At 40.3% G+C, this 25,590-nt stretch overlaps 1 protein-coding gene across 1 annotated transcript in view; it reads left to right on the top strand.

Moving 5' to 3' along the window:
* Nucleotides 1–25,590, top strand: part of IPO13 (importin 13) — a gene marked incomplete in the record, with an annotated part of 1,347,960 nt that overhangs the window by 868,700 nt on the left and 453,670 nt on the right. Inside the window, 1 exon segment of the mRNA XM_044085442.1 lies at nt 10,712–10,855. Coding sequence (XP_043941377.1) covers nt 10,712–10,855 — 144 coding nt within the window.

Raw genomic sequence — 25,590 nt, forward strand, 5'->3', positions numbered from 1 at the left:
TGCTGATTTAATTTCCATGATTAGAGGTTCGCAGGCTCATCCTGAGAGAGCATCACAGCCTCCTCCAGATAAAAGGCCCCGGGTTGAACCCTCTGACCCTACTCCTTCAGATGAAGACTCTGAGGGCTCTGTCCACTCTGATAGCCAAGAAGAGCTCTTCCACACCTATGAGGACTCGGATGCAGAGGATTCCATCCCTTCGGCCTCCCCTCCTGAGGATATTTCTTTTGGGGAAGTTCTGCACACCATGAGGGAACATTTCAAGTGGCAGGGTCAGGAATATTCTGATTCTAGGAAACGCCTTAGGACTTTCCTTAAGAAGCCTCAGCACAGGCCCTTAGCTATTCCTCCTGTACTTGATGTTCTGGATGATTTGTATTCTGACTCTAGTGCTACCCCTGATTCTCTTCCTCCAACCAAGCCAGACAGGTATTACAGGGTCCCAGAAACTCATCCCCATTTATTCAGGGCCCATACTGCTGATTTGGAAACTATTTCACAGGGGCCTAAAGGAGTTTCAGCCTCCACCTCAAAAAATCCTTTGCCCTCCAACAGGGAAGCAAGGTCATTAGAGAGATGGGGCAAAAAGGTTTACACATCCACTACCTTATCTATGAGAGCTTTAAATTGCCTTTTTCATATGTTACAATATCAGGATTATCTCTTAGAAGATTTACAAAAAACATTAGCTTCTCCTGATCCTTTAGACAGGAAGACTTTGCAGGAAGCTGTACATAACACTCAGCAAGTAAGCAATCACTTCCTGCAGTGTGGATATGATGCACTGGAAGCTTCATGTAGGGCAGCTATGACAGGGGCAGTGATTCGTAGACATGCTTGGTTAAAAGATCAACCTCTACCAGATCATGTAAAAGCAAAACTTCTGGATGCACCTTTGGAAAAGAACAAGCTATTTGGTGCAAATGCTAAGGATGTGTTAAAGACCATTGAAGAAAAAGCAAAATCAGTTCAGACTGTGAAAGATTTCCTCCAGGTTCAACCCCCCAGATTCAGTAGGAATTGGCCTTCAAAAAACTGGTCCTTTGCTAATCCAGAAAAGTTTCAAAGGGGTAAGAACAGACGTGGCCGAGGAAGAGGCCAATACAGAGGCCCTTACAGGGGACGACAATGGCAGCCAGGAAACCAAAGAAGTGACGCAGGGGTTTCACCTGCCCAACAACCACAAACTCAATGACTTTCCTCTCCTACCGCCTACCAGGGAACAACTAGAAGCTCCCTTGGGCGGGAAATTATCTCTGTTTGCAGAAAACTGGCACAGACTGACAAAGGACAAATGGATTTTGGACATTATAGACCGAGGGTACAGGTTTCATTTTCATACCTTACCAAGGAAACAAGGCATGCCAAACCTACCACAAAATCAAAGGGCAGAGGCTATCAAGCAAATCACTCTGCTGACTCGAATGAAAGCAATAGAAAGAGTTCCACAACAAGAACAAGAACAGGGTTTTACTCAAGACTGTTCCTTGTTCCAAGAAAAGAATCTCAATGGAGACCAATACTGGACTTGTCCGCATTAAACACCTTTCTCATAGTACCAAAGTTCAAAATGCTGACTCTACAGCAGGTCCTTCCCATGCTGGGCAACCATGCTGGGCAAGGAGTCGTGGCTGATTACTCTGGACCTCAAGGAGGCATACCTGCATGTCCCTATCAGACACAGCTGCAGAAGATACCTCAGATTTCTTGCAGGGCCAGAGCATTATCAATTCTCAGCATTGCCATTTGGATTATCTACTGCACCCAGAGTATTTACAAAATGCCTGGCTTCAGTAATTGCTCATTGCAGGCTCCAGGGTATACAAATTTACCTGTACCTGGACGACTGCCTCATACAAGCGGACGACAAATTGATGTTGACAAAAAACCTGGATTATGTCATACGATTACTTCAAGCTCTGGGATACACAGTCAACTTCCAAAAGTCAAGACTGCAGCCATCCCAGCAAATAATCTTCTTAGGAGCCAAACTAGACACAGCCTCTCAGATGGCTTACCTGACAGAAGACAAGCAAGAAAAGTTAACTCATTACTTCAAAGGTTTAGCAAAACTCACCCAGATGACTGCAAGGAGATTCCTACAGGCCCTGGGTTACATGGCATCCTGCATTCTACTGGTTCCATTAGCAAAACTACACATGAGAAAGCTTCAATGGTACCTAAAAAGCATTTGGTCTCAACACAGCAACAACTTGGAGACAATCATACCACACATTCCATGCCTACAAAAGGAATTCCTATGTTGGGCCTCGGTGAGCAAGGAAAACACAGGTATGTCATTCAAAAAACCACAGATAACACAGACCATGACTACAGACGCCTCAGACCTTGGATGGGGGGCGCACATGGAAGGCAGGTGCATACAAGGACAATGGTCTCCAAAGGAAACACATCTGCATATAAACCAAAAGGAAATGCTGGCAGTAATGCATGCCATCGAGGCTTTTCAACACCAACTCCAGGAAGGCCATTTAATGATACGGACAGACAACACCACTGTGATGTGGTACATAAACAAGCAGGGGGGCACTCACTCTTACCCCCTTTGCAGACTGACAATGCAGCTTTGGGAGAAATCACTGAGCCTAAACATCCAGTTACAATCAAAGTTTGTTCCAGGAAAAGACAATGTGTTGGCGGACAGCCTAAGCAGGAATTTCACAGATCCACACGAGTGGAGGTTACATCCGAAGGTCTTCAGACAACTCACTTCGACATGGGGCAAGGCAGAAGTGGACCTATTTGCCTCTCACCTCAACCATTTTCTACCAAAATTTTGCACAAGGACATACCATCCAAAAGCTTGGAAAATAGATGCCCTCTCATTCAACTGGAACTCCCTAGCAATCTATGCATTCCCACCTCTGCCACTGATGACCTCAGTATTACTAAAGATCAAAGCAGAGAATCCCAAGGGAATCGTAATAGCTCCGGATTGGCCAAGACATCACTGGTACCCACTACTACAGAGCATATGTCACACCAGGAGGTGGGCCCTCCCTCAGTGGCCTCTACTTTTGACTCAACACAATTTCGAAACACTGCATCCAAACCTTCAGACACTGCAGCTAACAGCCTGGGGATCCCCTAAATAACTTCAGCTTATCTCTCTCCAAGGAAGTTCAGCGGATACTAACAGAGGCTCGAAGACCATCCACCAGAAAGGTTTACTTAGCAAAGTGGAAAAGATTCAGCAATTGGAATACCAGCAAGGGACATGATGCATCATTACTGAACATCCCACTTATCTTGGAATATTTGGCAGAGATGTTAAAGAACGGCCTCTCATATTCTTCCATAAAGATACATGCATCTGCTATTTCAGCTAGATACAACACTGAACCTCCTGTTTTCTCTCACCCCCTACTAAGACAATTCCTCAGGGGAATCAAGAACATTAAGCCACCAAGAAAGGCCCCAGTGCCAGCCTGGGACCTCAATTTTGTCTTAGAAAACTGACTCTACCTCCTTTTGAGCCAGCAGCTTCAGTTGACTTGCAATTTCTCTCATGGAAGACAGCTTTCCTGTTGGCAATTACCTCAGCAAGAAGGGTTTCGGAGCTACAGGCCCTAATGGCAATACCACCCTTTATTATTTTCCACAGAGACAGAGTTTCATTAAGGACCAACCCTACTTTTATGCCAAAGGTGGTATCTAGGGTTTCTCTAAATCAAGCCATTCATCTGCCTGCTTTCTTCCCCAATCCTGGGAATAAGGGGGAAAGACTTTTGCATACCTTGGATATTCACAGACAACTTCGATACTACCTGGACAGAACCAAGGCCAGTAGGAAGTCTGAACAACATTTTGTAGCTTATGCCCCTGCAGTCCAAGGAAAAGCAATTTCAAAACAGACTATTTCTAAATGGATTGGACATTGCATCAGATTCTGTTATTCCTTTCATGGAAAGACTGTTCCAGTCAATGTCAGACCACATTCCACCAGAGCTACACCACCTCTACAGCATTTTTAAGAGGGGTGCCTACCAAGGACATTCTAGAAGCTGCTACATGGAGCTCCGTGCATACATTCTCCAAACACTACAATCTCCCTCTATATTCCAGATCCAGAGCAGGCTTTGCTTCGGCAGTCCTGCAGGGGTTGATTGCCACAGCATCTCTTTCCTAGTGCATACCTCCTCCCCCAGCTAAGCTATGGTATTCTACCCACATGTTATGACTGCAGTTGCATTCTTGAAGGACATAGTACAGTTTTGTACCTACCATAAATGTAGATGTCCGATAGACATGCAACTGCAGTCGGATTTTCCCTCCCTCCATACCCCTCTATGCCTAGGGTCCACTCCTATCCCTGTTACTCTTAGCTGGGGATATCTGTTATGGTGTATTTGTTTTATTGCTCATTTATTTGTTTGGAATCCTGTTTTTGTCTTCCAATTTGATTACAGCCTTCCTTGGAGGGCACCTGGCATCTGGGGCAAGAAACACTGAAGAAAATGGCGTCGGCTGATGCTTATGTACTCCAGCCGCTCTGACGTCGGAGAGAAATGCGACATCAGCCGCCGTCGGACCCAGACTTTGGAATCCGGCCGACCGAGGGCTGCCTGAGGCAGGACAACCCACATGTTATGACTGCAGTTGCATGTCTATCGGACATCTACATTTATGGTAGGTACAAAACTGTACTGTCTACCTACACCAAATAAATACTGGAAAAGTGCCCCTGCTACACCGGCGCCCTGTTCGTTTTAAAGTATTTACCAGTGACCTAAGTACTGCCTCCTCCCTAGCCTCCATAATCCAGTACACTGATGATTCTACACTTGTATGTGTGGCCACTAGTATACACCAGCTTCAGGATATAACTCAAAAATCCTTCACTGAAGTGGAATCACGTTTAACCAAATTACAGCTCTAGCTTAACCCCAACAAAACTAAGCTGATCTTTCATCCCACTCGACCCTCTAACCCACTGCCCACCTTCCATATTACTGCTCGCAGTAATACAAAAATTACACCTGATTTATAAACAAAACTGTTAGGAATCATAATTGACAATAAGATGAGTTTTGGCCTTCACATAGCCTGAACTATTAAGAAAACACACAAAAAATGTGAACTATTTACAGAAACAAAAGATTTCTCACCCCTACCACCAGAGTAGCAATAGCTAGAGCCCACCTTCTGTCAACACTCCTCTATGCTTCGCCCATACTAACTAATCTCAAAAAATCAGACATAAACAAATTAGAAACATGCTATAATAAAACTGCAAAATTTGCTACAGGCTCTTCAGATACGTCTCACCATTGTTGTGCCTTAAAAAAACTTTCCGGGTTAGAGCTACCCCAACTCTTAACATGCACTTAGTTAACCATGGCTCAAAAACTACTCTACCACACTGAGAAAATACCGCTCTTATCAACATTATTCACCCCTATTCTAACAACCATACTCTTCATCAAATAAATCACTGCTTCACGTTACCAAATCCACTAACACTTCAGGTGATCTTTATATTCATCTCAGGTTGCAAACGCCTGGAACGCACTTCCCTCTACTATTATATCCACCTCTAACCAGTTCAACAACTCAAAATTCATTTCACCAAGTCATGGCAGTGCTCTTGTAGCACTCCAGGCTAATGGGACCTTCTACTGTGTCTCTTATTCAACGCATAAAATTAACTCTCAAATCTAATTTGCCATCATCTTTCCTTCACCCTACTGATCCCAGTCAAGCTTACCCCTCATGCTAAGCTCCTACGTGCCTAGAGCACTCTCATAATTTCAACTGCCCAGCAGTATTTCTTGCAGGATCATTTAGACTCTGTTGACACAATCTGTCTTCATCTTTTGTTTAAATTTCATAACATGTTAAGAGTCTATCTTTGTATAAATAAATGTTTTGTCCTGATTTGTGGTATCTGACTGTATGTGAATATATGCAATTTTTGTAACTTAGACTATTGATATATGTACAGTTTTTGTAAATCTGACTTTTGATGTATTTTTGATTGTATTTCTTTCTATGTGGAGCTTTTGTGCCTAGGCCTGCTGAAAGTGGGTCAACACCCAGTTGGACTTTCCCAGTAAACAAATGTAAAATAAATAAAAATAAAATAAATTAATTTTAATAAGTTGATCATCAATGATTTGAGTATGACAAAATAAATGGTTCCAAAAATATATTTTTTTATTTATTACTGTCCCTGTAGCACTCACTATAAGTACCTTGTACTCTGTGACCCAGAATGACTTGATGGGATTGACATATTTGACAGATTTTGTTTTTAGATGAGCTTTCCTTTTCCCTATATATTTAAATTGGATTTTTTTTTGTAAAGCTAAGCTTTCATTTGTATCAGATTTCTAGACTGTCTAGTCTCATTTGTTCTGTGACTTTACAGAGTAGGTGACTTGTAATTCCCCAGAGATGGTTTTCTGGCCTTGGTGGTAGTGAAAAGAATCAACTTTAATGGATGGTGCACAGTAAATAAAAGACTAGTATCCCCATAGGCTAAATAGGATTTATGACCCCGTTGGGAAAGAGGGGATGAAAGAAGCTGTGAACTGTGAATTGCAGTATAGACTGAAATATGTGAATCTCCAGAGGCTGAGAAGACATATTTGACCCCCACTAGAAAGGGAAAGGATGAGGGCTTCAAACCTGTTATGGAGCTTCTCATAACAGCTTTAAAATGAGATGGTCGGCATATTACAGTAAGGAAGACACATTGTTAAAGAAGGTATTATGAAGTTTCACCCAAATCCATTGTGTTGTTCAATTAGCTCCTCTTCTCTGGCATTTCTGTGCTATTCAGCTTTCTAAGTCATGCCATTATAATGCAGCAGAGTGGGGATCATAGTCCACTGAAGAAATAACACTTGGGGAAGAGGAAATGTATTTAATGTAATGTCAGTCATTGTGTGCTTAGAGCATAGTTGTACTTTAGTGCAGTGATCTTTTTTTGGGTTGTAATCTGGATGATGCTTACAAAGTAAGTAACAGGATGTGAATTTTATCCTCACGCATTGGTTGTTTAGTCTTTTCTAGTAACCAAGTAAACCAAGCAAAGGGCACCAGTCATCATTATCGCCACTGTCTTAAGTCTCCACCTGTAACTTAAATGCTTTCTTCAAACATGCTTTGATTGATGTACTTTGAAACATTTGTGCTGATCTCTCAGCGATGTAGGACCAAGACTCAATCCAGCCAGACCCAGTATATTAACAAGCACCACAAATGTCTATCAAGTATGTCGTCTAAACTCGTATGGTCCCTGTTGACCATTATCTCTTACAGGTTATCTCCAGTATGGAGCTGCCACTCACCAGTACCAAGCCAACACGCTGTAACAATGACACTAGCTACCAGTCTTTCAATATAAAAACTTCAACAAAACAATGAAAAAAAAGTGAGATTTCATACCAGGCTAAAACACACATACCTTCCTAAAAATCAGAGACTTATTTTTACCTGGAATTTTATTACAACAAATATAGTGTAGAAGAAGTGAGCCACACTTCTTTCCAGCCATATATAACACTCATCTCTGAATAAAGCTGAAATCTGAATTACCTCTTTAGAACAGTATAACAGCCCCTTTAGTGAAGTCGACCAGTATTGACCCAGTATTGCTTAATGTTGTAACACTTGCAAATTAGTCATGGTTCCTACTGAGATGATGAGAAATCTCAAGAACAGCAACACACAGTGTTCCATGTGCAATTAATGGTTTTAATTAACTTGGCAGATTTATCAGAATTCCTGTTTTAATATAAACATCTTCTCAGATTGCATCAAATGCTTTAATCAAATATTTCTTGCTCCCTTTTATACTCTTTTTAGTCTTCTGCATCACAGCAAACAGCCACTCTGTAGCAGTAACATACTGTGACACTATGTATTACCCAAAATGCAGGAACTTACTCAACAGAATTAACTTGCACTTTAACCAACTTGATAAGTTCAACAAGACACAATCATCATAAGAAATATCTTTAACCAGTTGTATAGAGTTCATTGACAGTCAGCAAAATGAGTTATAACTTTTATCTTGTATTTGAATTTTGAAACACCTGTAACTGTAACAGACCCGGGTATGCTTTGTTTACTGTATCCTTTATTCCTATGCCTGCTACCCATCAGGCCTCTACAATTGGACTCTGCCCATTCATTCTTCTACATTTAACAGTCTTCCACTAGTACAGAGGTGGGAGCCACCCAGAGGGGACATTACGCAGGCAGCCATGAGGGTCATTTTTGCCCTTCGTGACATTCTGGCAATGAAGTAGCCCAAAGCCTCCTGCTGGGCCTGAGTTGCCCATCCTGCATCACCACAGGGGCCTCCGTTTCTGCCCATGTTTTTCATACTCCTGTGCACCTGAGATCAAAGTCTGTTATATATGTGTGACTGTGTACACCACAAAAAAAGCCAAAGGCAACCACTTTGCAGCAGTGTCCCTCCCCTGTGGAATTGTAGTGTTGGTGATTCCCTCACCTCCCATAGTAGACCGTCCCATTTTTCCCTGACAGGTCAGATAGACAACTGAGCTGTTAGTCAGGGCCTTATCCCTGTTCTGCATCAGAGCTGACTAAACCAGGTATGCTTATTACTAACCCACCTGTATCAAGCAAACCCCCTTTTGCAACATGAACACAGTTTGAAAAGGGCATACTTTTACCAAGTAAGCATTCCTACAATGTACAGAATAGGATGACAACATAAAACTTGTGCCTTTTACCTGAACACTCTTAGAATTGCCCATATACTTGCATACTTTCATAGTACGAACTTTCATAATTGTTTTGCGACTGCATTAATACTTTCAAGCATTGCATCTGGTCATATTGATGCCTTTTTTAGACTCTCCAGGCAGCCTTTGTATGTCTTATTTGAACATGTTGTAACAAAAACATCAACATGTCTAACATTTACATTACATTGACGGCCATAATTCTTTTGCATACTCTAAATTACTTTCAGATAATTGCAGGCAGTTGCATTATTACCTTTACCCATCTTTGCCAGACAAGCAATACCTATCATTAAAACTGAACTGTGCACTCTTTAACCTATAGAAAATTTTCTTTCATGAATAGCATTACACTACTTAATTAAAATTGAGCAACATAGCAATTCATAGAATTTGGATGCAGTGCCCAACTTTAATACAGTGTAAAATTCACTTTGTCTAAAAACATGAGCATCCTTTTACATTGTGCTTATTAGCTAAACACATTTCAAAACCTGAAAACATTCATGGCTTTGAACAACATTAACTGTTAATGCATCTTTTGTAGTCATGCTGTTACATTTGTATAGTCACAAGCAGTCATAAGTCTGTGGGATTCAGAAAGGATTACCGTGGGTAGGAAGCCTTAGCTTTGGTGTTTTCCCACCCATGGTGAGCCTTTCCTGTTCTTAAACATCCCTACTGCTGAGGTTTCCCAGTAGTGGCAGCTTCAACATTGAGTCTGATTCAGCTGGCAGACCTGCATGTTAGTATAACAATCTGTGGGAGCAGCTGGTGCAAATTAACCATGTGCTGTCTACTAGACGTGCCTGTGGCTCCAAATTTATTTTGCAGAGCACCTCAGAGAATCAGTTAACTGTGTAAATTACCACTGTTCGGTGGGGGAGTAAATGCCATCAAAAGAAAGCAGTCACCCTTTAACAAAGATGTAGAAGTAGGATGTGTGCGTGTATGTTTGCCTTGGTGGTTACTCCAGGGGGTATGGTATTTTCAAAATGATGCATGGGCTACCAGGGAAAACATAACCACAGTCTGGTCTGATAGTAATAGTGTTAAATGGTAATTCAAAAGATATGCTAATGAGCCGATAATGATGTCTCTCTTATTGCAGTTATAGCTGTCTGCCAGTTGCAGTTTATCACTATTGCATACATTTACTTACCTGCAGTAGCGAATTTACGTGAGTAGTAAGGCTTTTTTTAATCCTAGGGAGACTTTCTCAATACAGTAATGCAAATCCCCTTAGACTTTGTGCTCATCATCTAACTACTTTTTACAAAAAAACTTCTTCTCTGACTTGTACTTTTTGCATAATAGAGATGCAGTGCCTCTGTGCTGCTCAACCATACAGCCATATCAGTTAAGGCTATGTGGTTGCACTTTCTCAAAAATGAGTACCAAGAAAGTAAATGATAGCTAACCACTTGACTTCCTTATTTATCGGATTACACATGCTGATTATTCATTTTCACTCTCTCTGTTTGCTGCTCATTTTAGTGTGTCATGTTTATCCTTTACCTTTTATTTAAAGTATGTGTGGAAATATACATGGATGTCTATAAAGATCAAAGTGTTGTAATAGAGACTTTACGAAACTGGAAAAATGGAACAGGTAGAATGTACAAATGCACACAACATTCCCTGTTGTCATACAGAACAGCTTGCCATGGCAAGGGTAAAATGCATGTTTGTCATGTGGCATTTTGAGGAGGTATAGGAGGAGTATGGGACAAACTGGATTGCAGTCATTGTGTGCACTGCAACAGGACTACAGGCCCAATGCTGCTGCATTCACGCAGTGCTTACTGTTGCAGAACACAGTGTGCGGTTGTCTGGCTATGCATATGCTCAGAAAGCACGCATTTAGACTGCAGACTCATTGCCGTGCATCAAACTGAAATTATCCTGTCTTGTGTGTACAATTTAAAGTCTTATCAACTTATTGTGTGCATTTCTGTTTTCTCTTTCAGCCAAACTCTTCAAACAAGATGGCAATTATTCATATTCTTGGCTTGCTGTCCAATCTCTTTGCAACTTTGGATATTAGTCACCATGATGATGACTTAGAGGGAACTGAAGTAAAGAAGCAACCTTTGGTACCGGGACCCAATCCTGTAAGTTAGAAAGATAAATATGCTTATTTACTACTGTACCTTAAAGCATTCCCAAATTTTATAAGTAAAAAAGCAGAATGTTGTATTGGAGTAAAGACATCACCCTAAATGTGTCGTACTGCTTTTGGAAGGGAGTGATAATACCCTTTTGTATGAATAGACCAACCATTAAAAGTGAAATTAGACAAAGAGTTGACTCATAAGTACCTACCCAACTTTTGTAGTACAGGAGACTGCAGAACCCACCCACGCTGAAGCTCAGCCTTCTGATTCTGAGGTTAGATGTTCCAAGTAAGTAAAGGGGTGGGACATTTGAAGCCTCCCTTTGAATGTTTCATACATTTAGGGAACGGCGTACAAAGAGGCCTTAATCTATCCTATCCCCGCTGCAAAGGAGGGAGGGTTGCCTTTGGCACCATCTTCACTTGAATTTTGTTTCCTCAAATAATTTTTATTTTCATAAACAAGTACATTAGTTGATCAATTCCATCATAATCTAAAACTCTGCTATGCAAATAACTGTACGATATTTACATATGGTCTGAAAGGTAAACAGTGAAGGAAACTGGTATGATTCATTATACATAGATTGATAATTATGCAATCTTTAACTGTTTGTCAGAGAGAGAGAGAGAGTTTGCAAAGTATCAGTGAGAGGTAGGATCTTCCTGCAAGGATTATTAACTAATGCTTGGGGTAAATTCTGAGTTCTTTGGTCTTGATCTCCTTCAACGCTGTTTCTTTCAGTAGGAACGAAAAGTCTTCAAAGGAAGGTGCAATATTGGAGTTCCACTTCCTAGTTATGAATTTTCCCGTAATCACTAGTATTGTCCATAATAAATACAAGTTGTCCTTCAGATAAGGCCCTTCATTTACATTTATTAAAATTAGAGCATTAGATAGTGTAAACAAATCTGTAAATATGGCTTGCAAAAAATGATCAATATCACTCCAAAAATTTTAAATAGCGATACATGCATAAAAGATATGTACCCAATCAGCTTTACGTATCTGTGAACATCTACCCCAGGAAACATTCTTGTCTTGAATTTTAAATGGCTGAAAATAGAAGAGGTGTGGGAGGTTGGGGGTATGGGTATGTGTGGTGGTGGGTGGGTATGTGGGTTTGGGCGAGTAGGGGTGGATGTGTTTTTGCACTGGTGTCTGGGGAGAGAGTGAAGTGTTTCATGGTGCAGAATAGCAGGTTAGAATTGTCATAGGTAGTTAATTTTGTCAAGACATTAGACCAGGGTAGATATTAGAATCTTGACTATGATGAGCAGATCTGGATCCAGCACAAAGTGATCCAAACAGCTGCCTAGGGCCTGGTACTAGCTGAGAAGGGGGGGACCAGCTAAAAAGTAAGTAAAAAAAATACTCAGTCTTAGTTAAGACTATAAGTGCACATGTATTTGCAAGCCACCACATCATGTATTGAGGAAGCCCCAGAGACCTCAGCACACTTGCAGTACATCCATATTGCATGGGAAAATTTTATTAACAGCAATGCAGCACCTTTTTCCTTATTCTATAGTAATGGAACTGTTCAGTAGATATGCAGCTGTTATGGAGCTAGCAACTGTATTGTAGATGTGCAGCAGCATTGTTCAGATCAGCAGGAAAATTTGATTAACAGCAGCACCTCAACCTTGCAGAGCAAGAAAGCAAACTGCTCATTAGATAAGTACTAGTGGTGTGACTGTGTGTGTTCAAAATACCCACAAGTGAGTTTGCTCGCAGTCAAACCCTAAACCATAACTATTGGGAGGCTAGGAGCTTAATTCTCTCACCAGATCTCAGGCATCCTTTGATGTATATTTTGCTATACATATTTTTTAAAATCACCAAAGATTGCAGTTTGCCAATGTCCGTTATAGTCAATGTGAGTGGTACAACACATAGCACACTTGCCTTTGGTGCAGAGTGCTGTAAGGTCTCTTCCCAGACTAGGTAGATCAATTGCAGTCACTGCAGTGCAGCATAAGGAGGTTGGTGCTATCCTGAATGTGTTGTCCACTGGATGAGATGTTAAGCCGCGGTCCTTTCTGTGAGTTGGTGGTAGCTCAGGTGAATGTGCAAGATCCCATGGCACCTCTCAAAAATAGTAGGGGCTGCTTTTTATTTATATATAAAAAGAACTCTTATTTGCAACATATTTACGAATGTGCAAACGTATTGATATACAAATATATTCACACACATTCATGATTTCCTTTGCAATCAAACTAAATTTTCATTCCTGTTATAGCCCTGCTCCTTTTTCCATAACCACCATCTGATTTTAGTTAATACTGTCGCTAAAATCCATTTACCACTAAACATAATTTCCTTTGTTTTATTTTATTTACATTTGTTGACTGGGAAAATCCGACTGGACACCGTTCCTTTTTCAGCGGAGGCCTGGGGAGAAAAGCTCCACAATAAAGAACATTTAATTACAAGATAACAAGAAGTATAGGTAGGCTTTTTGTTTAACAATAGCAGTAAAACAGCTGTAGTTGAAAACGAATTATGTATCTAGTTGAAGGACAGTTGTGTACTACACACATATCATTGGTGCCATTTAAGATGGCAAGTATCCTAATAGTTGATGTAACAGATATTACTCATGAATAACCATAGCTAAGATTACAGCTGAGATATAGGTTTACAAGCCATGTAGTTGGCTGTAACCACAAATAGCTAGTAGGGTGGAAAATAGGTTTAGGGTGGTTGGAGTAGAGATATTAGTGAGGGCTGTTGCACGGGCATTCCCAGTGCTCTTTTAGATGAGATTTTAGAACAGCTTTGAAGTTAGTACATGATGATACAGAGGTTATAGTGTGAGAAAGGGTATTCCATAATTTTGCTGTGGAGTAGGAGAAGAGTGCTTGTCTAGCAGAGTTCTTGGTTCTAGTTACCTGTAATTGATTTTTGTTGCTGGAGCGTAGTGGTCTGGTGGTATGATAGGGTTGGAGTAGATTTTGGGGGGGAGGGGACTTTTAGAGGATGATTTACTACTTTGTGGGTGAGTGAGAGTTAGTACCATTGAAGGAGGTGAGGGAGTTCTAGCCAGCCTAGTTCAGTAAGTGAGGTGCAGTGGTGGCTGCGGTAGGCCGCACCAGTGGCAAACCTTGCTATTTTGTTGTAGCAAGTCTCAAGTTTACTTAATTTGCTTTGCCTTAGGTTGGTAAATATTGGAGAGGAGTAGAGTAGGGTGGAGATTAGGTGGCTATATGCAACTGAAATCCTGGCTGTTTTGGTGAGGAATTGCTTATTTCTGTATAAAGCTCCTAGTTTTTTATGTACTTTTTTATGGTTAATGAGATGTGCATGTCAAACTTGAGGTTGTCAATCTCAACTCCAAGCAGTTTTGGTGTAGTCTATTGGGGGGTAATGGTGTTGTCATTGGCTGTAATATTACATTGGGGGGTGTTTTGATTGTGTTTGGCAAGCTGAAAGTTGAGGAGTTTTGTTTTGTTTAGATTAAGTATTAACTGTGCATCAGAAAGCCAAGTTTCATCTGAGGAAAAGGCTTCCTGTGTGGTCTTTTGAAGTTCAGGAAGGGAGTGGGCTGAGCAGATGATTGTGGAATCATCTGCATACTGTATGAAAGTGGCCTGTTTGGTAGCAGAGGCTAGATTATTTGTGAATATGGAAAAGAGTAAGGGTCCAAGGATGGATTCTTGGGGAACCCCAATTGAGACCGGGAGTTGGGGGATATGTCATTATGCCAAACATATGACCCATATGACATAAAATAACTTTGTATTTATTCTTTTAACAAGTTCTTTATTTCTGTTATTATAATATCCATATTTAATCATATCCATGTTTATTTTATCCAGTTATTTTATATATTTGAAAAAATCTTCTTTACATAGTTTTGCCCATTTTTTTTACTGTTTTGCATTTCAAAAACAGGTGTAGTTTCTTCCTTTCCCTTTCTTTTTATATGGCATATTTCCTTTTACTGGTAATTTATCTGTTACAAATATCTTCAAAAAATCTTGAGATTCTAATTTCTCATTACACCATTTGTTTCTTATAGCTTTCATTTTTTCATGTTAGATTTTCCCATAGTTTTACATAGTAATGTTTTATCAGTACATTCTTATACCACTTTTCTTTTTCTAGAACAATTTTTATTTTCCACAAAAATATATTTTTTCTTGGAAACATATTTTTTTCATTTATACAGTCTTTTTCTCTTTTTTTACCATACCCCAAATTTATCATACTTGCACGTCTCTTTTTCTTTTATCCACTTTAACAAATTTAATGAAGCAGCATGTACCACTAGTTAATGAACCCTATGCTTCCTTCCTTTTTATTTGCATACAAAACTCCTTTTTTTTACTGGGTTTAATCTAGAACCCCATATAAATGAAAACATTATCTGCAGTAATTGTTTTTCAAGTACTTTTGTCAACAGTTGCCAAGTATGCTATTTTTCCTGTCAGAACTGCATTTATCAAATAAGCCTTCTTCTGAATAATTTGTATTCTCCAAAAAAAGACAGGTTTGTTTTATTTCTTCTATTGCTTTATGTCCTTCCCTATCGCTGTTAATGTATTTTTTACAATAGGGATCCCCTGCCAAGGGTAGCCCAACGTCTGGCCAGTATACCAAAGCTTTTAGGTTGTAATAGGTACACCATACATCACACGTATGCTCCCTGTGCACAGCGTTAGGGCATAAAGGTGTAACGTCTGTATGTACCACCCTCAGAATTTCTTTGCCTCCAGTCCAAGCACCATCTTTGATTGTCGGTCTGAATGCTCATTTATCTGCTGGTTGCCAAGACACTTTTGGGTAAGTGCCCCATTGGGATTTTTCTTATCTCTCTTTTTTTTTTTTTATTGTTTGATTGTTTGGCTGTTGGTTTCATGTTATCCAGAAAAGGGAAATGCTAGTGTGGGAGACAAATTCTCCATAAAGATCTTCAAAAGTAGTGATTATTTTGCCTAGGTGCTTCCCATGACTGTATGTCTTGTGCTTTTTGCCAGACATTTGTTCCTAAGATGTTGCGTAGTCATCTCTCTTCCTTAGCAATTTATTTAGAAATTCATCATGCTAAGTTGTTGGCTAAAGACACCATGGAAGGCTCTTCCCAGCCCAAGGGTCAGCCATCCGCAAAGAAGACCAAGAAAGCTAAATCTGACATTTCTGCTGGCTTTCTCTTTTGAGGCTGATGAATGTCCGGAGAACCGTCCGGTTTCTCAGTCAGATTACTCTGCCACAACCACTTCAGAGGCTGGCAATGATCTGTTTTGCAGACATCCACTTTGGATATTCAGATGGAACCATGGCTGATAATTACCGAAGGGCCTAGCTGGGGGTGTTCCTCAAATTTTGGAAAGGAAAGGATAAACCAATTCTCCCAATAGAACAAGGAGGACCAGGATTGCCCAATTTGAGGGAGTGTTGTAGAGCAACACAGTTAAGGCTCTTATACATAGCATAAGCAGAAAACTATAATTCAGAGTGGAAAGGAATGATGATACAAGGGTGAAGTTCAAGAAATAAGGAGAGATTGGGATTTTGGGTGCAGACTCTTAAGGAGAACAACAAAAATCATGCAGAGTATTATATTCATAAAATAGCAGGTAGTATTCTAAGAACTAAATAAGCATGAGAATGGAGAAGAGATTCTGCCTATAGGGATGACTGTGGTTACGGATATAGATAATAGGCAAGCGGGGACTGGAATTTTTTGGAGAAAACTGGCAAAGAAACCAAGGTATTGGGAGCAAATAGCTAGAAAGGAAAAGATAATGGAGAGGGAAGAGAAGAATTTATTTGGACTGCAGGTTACAGACTGCCTTCCTTTTCAAGGACTGATATCAAAGTATAGTCAAAGAGAAGTAAATTAGGGGCTCTTAAATGAAAGACCAGCACTGGTAGAGTTTTTAATAGAGTCTAGAACAGAAGCTGCTGTTAAAAAAGGAATAATTAATAGAGCTTATAAAATATTGCATGATAACTCTAAGAATCAATCAGTGGAGTTTAGAAAAGATTGGGAAGAGAGACAGAATAAGCAATTCACAAAGAGACAATGGAGGGATATATGTGTGTATCTCCCAGATGTGCAACAAAGTCTAGAAAATTTAGGATCTTTGCCTGGAAGTGTTTACATAGGTATTTTTACACCTCAAGTAGACTCCAAAGAATTTTTCCTCAGCTGGATAGCAAATGTTGGCGGTATGACAGGCATGAAAGCGGTGGCTGGGAACATGTTTATTGGGAGTGTAGTGAGTTGGCAGACTTTAAGGATTCCCTGTGGACTGCTGTGTTGGATATGCCAAGTGGGCGGACTGGATTGACTGGGGAGATGATTTTGTTTGAGCTACGATACAGCATTGGAATTGCCTAGACACTGAGTCTAATTATGGTGGCTGGCAAAAAGCAGTTACTAGAAAATGGAAATCAGAGTCTAGACCAACTTTATTCGAAGCAGTGAATGTAGTAACAGAGATAAAACAGCTGGAACTGGGATCTTTAAATAAAGGGAAGGAGCAAACTACATAGGAAAAAATTGGAATTGTGGGAACAATATATGCAGAGAAGGAGCGAGGTTTAAGAGGCAGGATTTGAATGAGCTATATGATGCTTAGCTGACAATGACTGGATAGATTATAACTGATGTATAATGTTTGCAACTGCAGTTGTTTCAGTGGTGTCTGTGATGTATAAGGTTTGCAGCTAAAGTGTTGTCAGTGTTCGTTTTTCATTTATATAAATGTAAGATTGCCTATCTATGTCAAACATGATAATTTAATGAAAGATGTTTATTGGAAAAAAAATTTGGTAAGGGAAGAGATACCAACTACTTTGATAGAATGTCATCAGGGGTCAGAGCCTCCTAAGATATTTAAGGCTGATGTCCCTTTAAAAAGAAGCAAAAAAACTAAGCATATTTCTTCTGCTCCCAAAGATCCTCAGAGTTAATGAGAACATTTCACTCAAGGCCCGTTTAATGCCATTATGGCTCTGAAGCCTCTTCAGGGAGTTTCTGTTCTTGCTACATCTTGGCATTTTATCCCTCTTAAGAGGCTTAGGGAGCAGGTTTCCTTTCAAGAGGAGGATTCTGAAGAAGAATCCCTGACGTTTTCTTCTCAGATCCTTCTCCCTTAGATTATGGTTCTGAGGAAGAGAAGTCTGTTAACCCTGAATCTCCTTTGAGGACATTTTTTTTTTGGTGACACAATTTCCCATATGGTAGAGTTTAAGTGAGGTTTTGCTCAGGTCTCTGATGTTAACAGGAGGTACTATGAGCTTCTGCGGATGGAGTTTCCTAGGCCCTCTGCTGTCCCTGCTGTTCTTGCTGCCTCACTGGATGCCTTTTCCACTGCTTCTGAGGTTCCTGATTCCCTGGCCCCCCTGCTCCTAAAAAACATGATAGGTTTTAGAAAGTGCCTGAAGATTGCAAGTTTCTTTAGAAGTGCCTCTCTCCTAACACTTCTGTGGTGTCGGTTGCCTGTAACCAGCCATCTAAACTTTTGCCTTCTACTAAGGTGCTTCCCTCTTACAAGGACAGCAGAACTATGGAGAGGTCAGGTAAGGAAGTGTATACTGCTGCTACCCTGGCCTTTAGAGTGTAAACTACCAGACCCATATGACAAGATATATTTTAGCTTTTCTGTCTAATGGCCTGTCAGGTTATTTCAGGTCTTCCTGATTCTGAGGGGAAGACTTCAGCTCTTTCTTTACTAGGGGCGTCTTCTCAGGGTGCTTACCATTACATTAAATATAGCTATGATGAGCTGATGCCTCTTCTAGGGATGCTGCCTTTGGTTCTTTGTTGAGAAACTATTCCTAACTTCGGCTTCTACCTTTGCCTGATGATATTAAGTCTTAAGTTGCTGGATGTTCCTCTTGGTAATAAACATCTTTTTGGTGCTGCTGCTGAGTTGCTTAAGTCCCTACAGAAAAAGGGCAAAGCTTGACAGGATCTGAAACATATTTTGTTTCACCTGTCCCCAAGTTTCAAAGCAGTTATCCTATTAAGCCTGCTTTTGTCTGTAGATAGTCTCACTCTCCCCCCACAGGCAAGAAGGGTGGTAGAAGGGGTCCTCCTGTTAAGTCTACTCAAACCCCTTCAGCTGAGAAGCCACCTTTTCCAGACGAGCCAGGTGCTGTCCGACTATTCTTGCCCTTCTCTTCTCAGTCACATTCCTCTCTCTTTTTGTCTTTCCGTGTCCCTTCCTGTTTGGTTAAAGATCACTCAAGATTCATGGGTTCTTTCCATAATTTGTCAGGGGTATTGCATGGTTTGGAAGACCCCCCCCCCTTTTTTGGGCATTCCTGAGTCTCTTCAGGAACAACTGCCCTTTTTTCCAGCGGTACTTCAGTGTCTTTTGGCTCAGGGAACAATTCAAGAAGTTCCAGCTCCTTAGAGGGGGAAGGGGCTTTACTCCAGAATGTTCTTGGTCCCCAAGAAAGAAGGTACCTGGAGACCCATTCTGGATCGCTCTCAACTAAACACCTTTTTGAAGGTTCCCTCTTTTCGGATGCTATCCATTCAAACCTGGTTTCCTCCTTTTCTTCCTCAGGCTTTTGTAGTTTCCCTGGATCTCGAAGATGCTTATCTACATATCCCTATTCATTCCCTTTTATAGATTCATAGATTAGTACTAGGCTAACTTCTCTTGTGTGCCATTTTAAGCCTAGCCAATTACCCCATGTGAGCATTGAACCCCCACACCTTGTGTCTATAAGGTAAACACCTTAATGATTATTCCAACCCCCCTACCCCTTTTCAGGAAGTTTTTTACAGTTTTCTGTTGCTTCCTGGCATTTTCATTTCTCTGCTTTGCCTTTGGACTCTGCTGCCCCAGGGGCTTTCACCAAATGGCAAACTCCTGTGATTGTTTTCTGCAGATTGAGCGGAATCCAGATATTTCCTTACCTAGATGACTTGCTTATTCAGGCCTCTTCTCCAGAGATTTTACTTTAGCATCTTCACTTTGCTATTTGTCTCCTGGAGTTTACTGTGAAAATCATTCCTAACTCCTTCCCAGGATCATGTTTTTTTTTTTTTTTTTTTTTTTTTTTATGAAGAGTGCAGGCTCCAGACTGTTCCAATGTTGACATCTTTGTCTCCTCCCAAGGCTTAAACTCTGATTGCTGTCTTTCTGTCCCTTTTTTCCTCTGGCTTCCATTACAGCCAGGGAGTTTCTAAGGGCTCTGGGTTACATGGCTTCCACCATTCCTGTGCTTCCTCTGGCCAAGCTTCATATGAGAAAGCTCCAGTAGTTTCTAAAGTCAGTCTGGCTTCAACATTCTCATCCTTTAGATTTTCTAGTCCCACTTCTCCCTTGTCTCAAACTGGGACTTCAGTGGTGGATTCATCAGTTGTCCCTCAACCCAGGTCTTCCTTTACAACCTCCAGGCCCTTCTCAGGAACTCTTTACAGATGCCTCAGATGTAAGCTGGGGGGGTGTCCTTTGGTCTCTTCGACAAAAGAAAGACCACATCAATGTTTCTTCCTACTATGGCCCCACAGGATTCTGACAGACAATATAACAGCAATGTGATACATCAGAAAGCAAGGGGGGGACAAGGTGTTATCTCCTGTGCAAACTAGCTCTTCAGGTTTGGGATCTAGCTATCCAGCATCAGATGACCCTTTATGCAGTTTACATTCCCTCAGATCAGAACATTGTGGCAGATTGTCTGAGCAGGTCCATAACACAGTCTCATGAGTGGATGTTTTACAGAGATGTGTTTCTGGACATTGTTCACCAGTGGGGTATTCCTCAAGTAGATCTTTTTGCCTCACCTGTGAACCAACAACTTCCTCTTTTTTTTCACCAAAGTCCCATGTTCTCTGGCCTGGAAGGTGGTTTCCATATCTTTTTCTTGGAAGGGGGTGTTTCTTTATGCCTTCCCTTCCTTCCTCTCATACTGAAAAGCCTATTCAGGATAGAAACGGATACTCCCAAAATCTTGCTGGTGAGTCCTTTTTGGCCCAGACAGCATTGGTTCCATCTTCTTTTGCATTTAGCCAAGGGAAGTCATCACAAGTTACCTCATAGGGTGGGCCTAGTCGCACAAGAGTAGGGGTCTCTCATTCATCCCCACCTGCCCATTCTTCACCTGATGTTGTGGGCGATAGGGTTTTGATCCCTTTTAGACACCTTTTTTTCTGAGGGCATGCTTTGGCATCTGCAGAAGGCCAGGAAACCCACTACCATAAAGTCTTATTTATCCAAATGCAAAGGATTTTCTGTCTGGTGTCTTTCTTCTAATCTGGATTCACTCACTGTGAATGTTTCTTTGGTTTTCTCTTACTTGTGTGTATTGGTCAATGCTGAGTTGGCCTATTATTCTGTTAAAGCCCACCTTTCTGCTTGTCTGCCTTTGACTCCCCTTTGGCTTCTAGATTCGAGGTCAAACCATTTCTTAAAGGCATCCTAAACTTTAGACCCTCCCAGGAAATCTATTCCTCCTTCGTGGGACCTTAATTTTGTTTTGGAATAATTGACCCAGGCTCCTTTTGAGCCTGCTGGTTCAGCTTCCTTACTGTGATATTATTTAGGTAAAATTAAAGCCATTCGAAAATCTGAACAGCTTTTTGTTTCCTTTGATCCTAGGTCTTTAAGTTTGGCCGTTTCCAAGCAAACTGTTTCCTCTTGGATAACTGAAGCGGTTTCCTTTTGTTATTCTTTTCATGGGAAGAGCCTTCCTTCCTTCCTTCTCTTAATGCTCACTCTACCTGGGTTGTGGCGTCTTCTGGTGCTTTTTTCAAGGGTTTGGATTCTAATTCTATTCTTCAGACAACTACTTGAACTTCTGTGCATACTTTTACCAAGCACTGTAAGTTGGATGTGGTTTCTAGAACTAGAGCTGGTTTTGCCAAGGTTATTCTTCATGGCTTTCTTGAGTATTCTGCTGGCCCTTCCTCCACCAATTTTTTTCTAGGCTATTGTACTCACTCTGTTGGAAACAGTGATATGGAAGGACATAGTACAGTTGTGTAAAATCTTAGCATACGTTGAATCCTTACCATGTACTTGTGTTTTTCATTTTCTTCTGCCTTCTTTTCTGCGACTTCCTTTTTGCCTTCTTTTACTTTTCTGTTTTGTTTTCTTTTCCTTCTCACCACTGTTCTTCAAGATTGTCTCTGCATCATTCTCTTTAATTTCTCCATGATATCTCCCAGGAAATGTCTCCTTCATGGGGAGAGAGAGCCAGGTACTAGGATATTGGAATGGCTGGCAGGGTCCAGGTGCCAAAAACACTGTTCACACCTGTCAGTGCGCATACTAAGTTTACTTTACTTTTACAGCTAGTACATGGATTTAGATTTCATTTAAAACTTATTGTAAATATTCCACAGTTTGGTTGACAGGTGTGCTAGATTGATGGTCCCCAGAGTTGAGGAATATGCCCTCTTGCCAGGGATTGTGTAGAGTCTCAGAGTTAAAATATATTAGCATGCTCTGAAGATTTTGCTTAGACCATGTGCTCTGACAGGTTGACATTTTGCTGTCTATTTAAACATGTCAACCTTTGGTAATTTTGACTACTTCAAATACTCCCATCCCTATATATCTACTTCCAAAATGTAGTTACTCTGAAGAAACAAATTTTCACTTGACTCTGAAATGCTGCAGCCTGAAATTTATTTCACTAAATAAGGTGGAATATATGTGCATTACCATGCATAGGGCCCCATTTGTCCATGATCTGTTCAGACCTGTACAGAGTGATGTCATATTGGATTGCTGTTCTTGATGACAGAGAAGACCTGGGGAGGTCAGGAATGCAATCTAGGTATAATGCTAGCATGCAAGTCTGTAATATTTCTTATGCTGTTGTAAATACTTTTATTCAAAATGTGTTACACATGGCTGTTATTTTTTGGCATGATGCAATTGATCTTTATGCATAACAAATTGTCTGCTGCATGCAGTAACATTTCTGTTTATTTTTTTTGTATGTCTTTTGAGTTATTGAAGAAAACACATTTGCAGTATTTATATTGTCTTTAATTATTTTACTTTATTCTTTGCACTAAGTAATTAATTAATTAATAGTCTTGGATTGTGTAATATAGTCTTATCATACTGCATTTAGTAGTTTAAATGTGCTACGTTTTACTAGTCTAAACATGTCACATTTTAGTCATGTTTTTGCAGTACCTTCTTTGCAGCCTTTAGCAAACTGCAAAGGGGCTGACAGTTGTCAGGTGATGTAATCTAAATTATTTGGAGTAGTAATCAGATCTGTCTGATCTTCAGCATCCACTATATAGTTATCATTGCATGTTAGTGTGATATAGTCTTCTCAACTAGATTGAATTGTAAAGGACTTCAGCATTTAGTTAAAACCTGTTCCTCTAGCAGTTAGAGCAGAGGAATAAAGCTCTGACTTGTTAATGAGCTATGTCCTGTAGCAAAGGTGCAGGGTTTGAATCTTTCCACCTTCAATTAGCTGCTGTGTGACATTGAGCAAGGCACTTTAACCAAACAGTGCTTTTGAGCAATTGGGAATTTGGGCTAGGCTCCTTGATGGTCTCCAGGACACTATAACCTGCTGTCATTTGCCAGTCATTCTGTATTGCATAACTGATCTAGTTCAAGAAATGTTATGACAATAGCATCAGCACACCAGATTTTTAATGTAGCATGGACAGTTTATTCTTCAAGGGCAGCAGGCACTGCATTTGTATATGAAGCACTGAAATGTAAAGTTGTTTGCCAGCAACAACCTCTACATTAGTGATAGTTCTCTTTAATGTGGAATTATTCAGATAGCATATACCAAGTCTCTACAAAAATAAAAGTTATCAGGTAGTTAATATTTCTTATGCTGTCGTATTTTTATTCAAACTGTGCTGCACATGGCTGGATCTTTTGTTATGATGCTGTTGATCTTTATGCAGTTGTATGCAGGTAATCCAAATAAAGTACATGGAATGTATTTCTTAACAGTCAGAGGTGTCTGCAGTCAGCTGGCAGGGCTCTTTGTGGACTGTATGCTCTTATCTGGTCATTTTTAAATGGTCTTTAATCTGGCTTTACGGGACTGTTGTGTATGTGTGTGAATTAAGTTGGAATACTTTGGTTACTGTGTGTTTAAGGGATACAAATTTGAAATATATCACTTTGGTCATTATTCTAGTCATTAATGTTCCTGCATAGACATCTGAGAAGGTAGCAGTCAACAAAGTAGCAATAATTCCTGGGATTGGGGAATGACTATGAATAAAATGTACTGGTCTTGCTGAGATGATAAAGTTAACATTTCTTTAGTCTGTGTTTGCAGGCCTAGTGTGCAGTTGTGTAAAGCAAATTGGAATACTTTACTGTGATAGTTTTTAATCACAGTCAGACATGTGATGTGTACACTGTCAATAAAGTGGATGTAATTGAGTATGGATATTGGTAGATTGTAATGACAGCAGTTTGAGTGGCCTTTTATGGTTGAAATGCTCTGAAATAAATGCTTTTGTTGATATCTCTTCATATATTTTGTTACAATGCTTACTGGAAAAAAATGTTCATAACTACAAATTTAAAATCCACTCTAAACAGATGTTGCTGTAGTAAATGAGAAATATAATTTAAAAGAATCGGGAATGTGAATTAAAGAACAAATGCATTTATGCGTGGTCCTAAAAATGTGTGCAATGGGCCAGTGGTTTGAAAACAAACCAGGGCCCAAGGTACGCCTAATCCGTCACTGGACAAATGCATTTTTTAGTGAAACTGAGTTTCAAGGGAAGATGAGTTTTACTGTTGCTCATTGAAAGTCTATTTTCAGGGTGTCTGTTTTCCTTTGTATACAGAGGGCCATTAGTGTTTGTGCTATAAAATTGGAAATAAAAGTTTTAAATTAAATTAAAATCTCTGTAACCATTGCAAAAGTAAAGAAAAAATAGTGTCCTTGAGCAGTGTTTATGGTAATGTGGGAGAGAGAGCTAAGTAATGGGTCATTGCAATTGCTGTTTGGGGGACTGGTCTGTTACCCTGCCTAGAGCCCAACGTGACCATTTATATTTTATTTATCCTTTGATTACTATGTTAGCCTCTTTTCAGGGAAGATATAAGGTGGTATTTACACTACCAGGGGACATTTGGCCAGGGCATTGGGAACTTCACCTACTCTTTTCAGTAGGTGCTGTGGGATCTTATACATCCACCAGAACTACCACCATCTCTAGCAGATGGGACCTCGATTTAACATCTCATCCAAAGGATGGCACACTCAGGAGTGCAGCCACCCCGCTTATGCTACACTACAGTGACAGCATTCGATCTACCAGGTACAGGAATTGAACCTAGAGCCTTCTGCACTTAAAGGTGACCATGATCCAGCACTGATGATGGGCAAACATTACTGTTTGCTCCAGTGTTGAATAGCAGAGGAATTTTTTTGTTTTGTTTTGTTCGTTTAGACCATAAACGAGTACAGATGCTGCACTATATTTTTACTGGTGCCAACTGAGAAACTACGCTGCCACAGTATAGTAGGATATCGACCATATTAACACTTCTGTGATCACAGCAACAGGAAAACTGCACTGGTGTTGTCTTAGAATACAAAACTAGTAAAAGGCAAGAGCTCAACAGGCTGGCTCTTACAGTTAATGGTATTGAGGACTTTTCCATATGGACATCTTTCTTGTCACAACAACTATCATTGTGAAATGCACAGATGGTGAAAGGTTATAGATAGAGAGGGGAAAAGAGTACATTACGTTAAATGGATACATATAGAATTGTTTGTCTTTCGGCTTTTCCCGG

The sequence above is a fragment of the Protopterus annectens genome, chromosome 10.part0, assembly GCF_019279795.1.
Source record: "Protopterus annectens isolate FY-2018-M chromosome 10.part0, PAN1.0, whole genome shotgun sequence".
Taxonomy (NCBI): Eukaryota; Metazoa; Chordata; order Ceratodontiformes; family Protopteridae; genus Protopterus; species Protopterus annectens.